The 2,962-nt window shown below is 42.0% G+C and overlaps 1 protein-coding gene across 1 annotated transcript in view; it reads left to right on the top strand.

Moving 5' to 3' along the window:
- Nucleotides 1-2,962, top strand: part of LOC106532483 (SH3 and multiple ankyrin repeat domains protein 2) — a gene marked incomplete at its 5' end in the record, with an annotated part of 19,282 nt that overhangs the window by 5,592 nt on the left and 10,728 nt on the right. The window contains 2 exon segments of the mRNA XM_014028539.1: nucleotides 253-276; nucleotides 2,488-2,600. Coding sequence (XP_013883993.1) covers nucleotides 253-276; nucleotides 2,488-2,600 — 137 coding nt within the window.

Raw genomic sequence — 2,962 nt, 5'->3', positions numbered from 1 at the left:
TAGTTTATAAACTATGACATTTATAAATGTATGAATCATATGGTGAAAAACTGAATTTAAAAAATAAATCTGTTCTTTTTTTCTTATAAAAGGCTAAATAAAACAGAATTTTTGGTGGTTATTTTAGGCTGTGTAACTTTACAAACGGCACCACGTTAAAGGAGGCTACAGTAGGAACTGATAAACAGCTCTTTGTTTCTTTGTTTATCTGCTCTTAAGACTCAGATTTTCTGTTTCCTGTCACCTCTAAAGCCACACTGAGGAAAAAGAAAGGTGGTAAGTGTCAGCAGGCATGCTTTAGTCTGGTTTAGTTTTTTGATCTTTGTTTCCTTCTTCGCCTCACTGTGATGCATTAAAACTAGCTTTATTCATTTATTCTAGTGTCCAGCTGTCAGTTAAAGCATGCGTTGTGAATTTGCACGATTTTATTTTTTCGTTATTGTAACACTTATACGCTTCATTCCAACAGGAATTAACTTCAGCTTTTAAAGGCTTTATTGCACTTTTTATTTTAGGAGAGAGCAGCAGCGCTCTGGTTTCTGTGTGCACCTCTTTCAGGGTCTGAACACTTTAGAAACACACCAGTGTCACCTGCTGCTGGTCCATCCTGCCCTCAGAGCAGTAACACAGCACAGACGTGTTTCTGCTCACAGTCCAGGCAAACGTTCCTGTGAGACCAGGTTTCACTGTTGGAGCTGTTCCTGTTACTCAGTGCTGTCATGTTGTTCATGTTGATTTCCTGTATTATTGTTTCTATAAATGTAAGTCTTCACTCACAGTTTGGTTTCCAGAGCAGCCGGCTGCATGTTGTTCATACTGTAAACTGTTTGTTGTCGATGTTTAGCTGCTGTTGAAGTGATTGATGGTCTTTTCCTGTCCTCTGTGTGTAGATGCGCAGAAGAAGAGGATTGTTTTCCAAGTCACTCTAAGTAATCACTCCCTTAATGCATGAAGCTTTCTCCATCCCACACAGGTAGCCAGGCAGAGGGGACAGGTCAGAGCATGGACAGCCACAGTCACAAAGAGGTTCACCCTCTTTCTCCTAAAACAAGTTCTCAGTTAGAAACATTTTAAATCATCTGGTTGCTACAAAGTTTCACAATGAGATGAGTACGATTCACACAAAACWTCAGGTCATTTATTATTTAACAAAACCTGAACCAAAACACAGAAACCAGCAGCTTGTAGAACCTCCTGCAGCAGAACGTTCAGAGGTTTTCTGTGGTAGAACTCTTCTTTCCATCGTTGGTTTCTGCTCAGCTCTGAAGGTCCACACGGTACTGTGAGGGCTGAAGTTAAGACTAATACAACCAGCGGCTGCTYCATCCTTGTAGCAGGAGGCRATATCTATTCCTAAGCTAGCTATTGATGTGATTAATGATAGGCCGGCAAATGAGAAGGAGACGAATGTTGTGTGTTAGCATCAGAGAGGCTAGCAACCAGCATGAATAAGTTGCTGACCAGCATGGATAACCTGGCGTTAGCATTGGAGAGGRTTATSCATGCTAGTCGCGYTAAGCTGGTGAGTAGCATGGATAAGCTGGTCATGTTGTGTTAGCACACACCTGTGGCTCCAGAGCAGCAAACTGATCAAACTCCTGTTGTTCTGGAGGCAGAAACTGAGATCCTCAAGAACAGCAAGGCTGGACTTTCTGGCTCACTGGTCCTGAATTTTGGTTCAGATTGTGTTAAATGGTGTAATAAGTCATGTGACCTATCTCATGTTAAGACCTGGTGAGGATTAGATAAAACTCTTTTAGTGAACAGGTAAGTCTGCTGAGAACCAGGTCTCATTTACAATGAGGACCTGGTCTCATTTACGAGAACCAGGTCTCATTTATAATGAGGACCAGGTCTCATTTATAATGAGGACCAGGTCCTCATTGTAAATGAGACCAGGTCTCATTTACAATGAGGACCAGGTCTCATTTATAATGAGGACCAGGTCTCATTTACAATGAGGACCTGGTCAAGAGGATGCTTTTTGTTTTTCCCAGATCTCTAAAGTAAAACCCAGGATGTTCTTACTTTTACCTGTGGCTGTATGCTCCCCTCAGTAAAACCTGTTAGGAGGAATCGAATGATGTTATCACACCAACGGAAAGTTCACGTCTGCCAAATTTGTCGTTGACACCTTTCCTGTGCTGCCAGCTGAAAGTGAAAAAGTGTAACGGCAAACTTGACAGACCGTCCATCGCTCATTTCCTGAGGGAGCAGGGWGATGCTTCTGAGCCGGCTGTTTGGAGCAAAGCTTGCACGGCTTCCAAGGCTGGACTCATTGTTCCATCAAAGTCCTCATCCCACCCCTCAGCTCCCAGAAGAGTTCTTTATTTCAGTGTTTTCTGCTCTACTTTCATCTGCAGTCTTAATGCGAGGCAGGAGGGAGGGTTGCTGTGATTGGTTGGCTTGTGTTTGACTCGTCAGGTCATTACTGAGTCCAGCTCTGCTCGTGGTGCTGCTGGGTCACGCTCACGTTTGTTTCTGCAGATAAAGTTGAGGAGATGACGCACGCCCAGAAGGCCTCGCCCATAGATACCAAGATTGCCACAATCAAACCTCGTCCCTCCAGCCGCTGCTTGGTCACGCCCACTGACATGAACGTAAGGTGACACACATAAACATAAAACTTAGCTTTACTTGTCTTTGACGTGTTCAGGTTCAAGAATTACAGCTGTACTGTTTTTAATAAGGAGGTTTGCTGTTATTTTAATACTTTCTGTTTAAATCAAAGAATCATTCCTTCAGGAATGTTATGGGATCAATCTTGTGCCAGCAGGAACTGAATTTGAATTGTTCAGATTGAAACTGAATATGCATACCATATTTATTCAAGTATAATACGTAAAATTAAATCCATAAAATCATCCATAAAGTTGGGGGGCAGTATTATACTTGGATAAATATTTTTACTTGTGTATTTTAACTGAAATATCGGCAAAATTATTGAGTCCAGAAATGAGAC

The sequence above is a fragment of the Austrofundulus limnaeus genome, unplaced genomic scaffold (assembly GCF_001266775.1).
Source record: "Austrofundulus limnaeus strain Quisiro unplaced genomic scaffold, Austrofundulus_limnaeus-1.0 Scaffold777, whole genome shotgun sequence".
NCBI classification, from domain to species: domain Eukaryota; kingdom Metazoa; phylum Chordata; class Actinopteri; order Cyprinodontiformes; family Rivulidae; genus Austrofundulus; species Austrofundulus limnaeus.
Note: the sequence above shows the minus strand (reverse complement) of the source record. Positions and strands in the feature narration are given on the sequence as shown.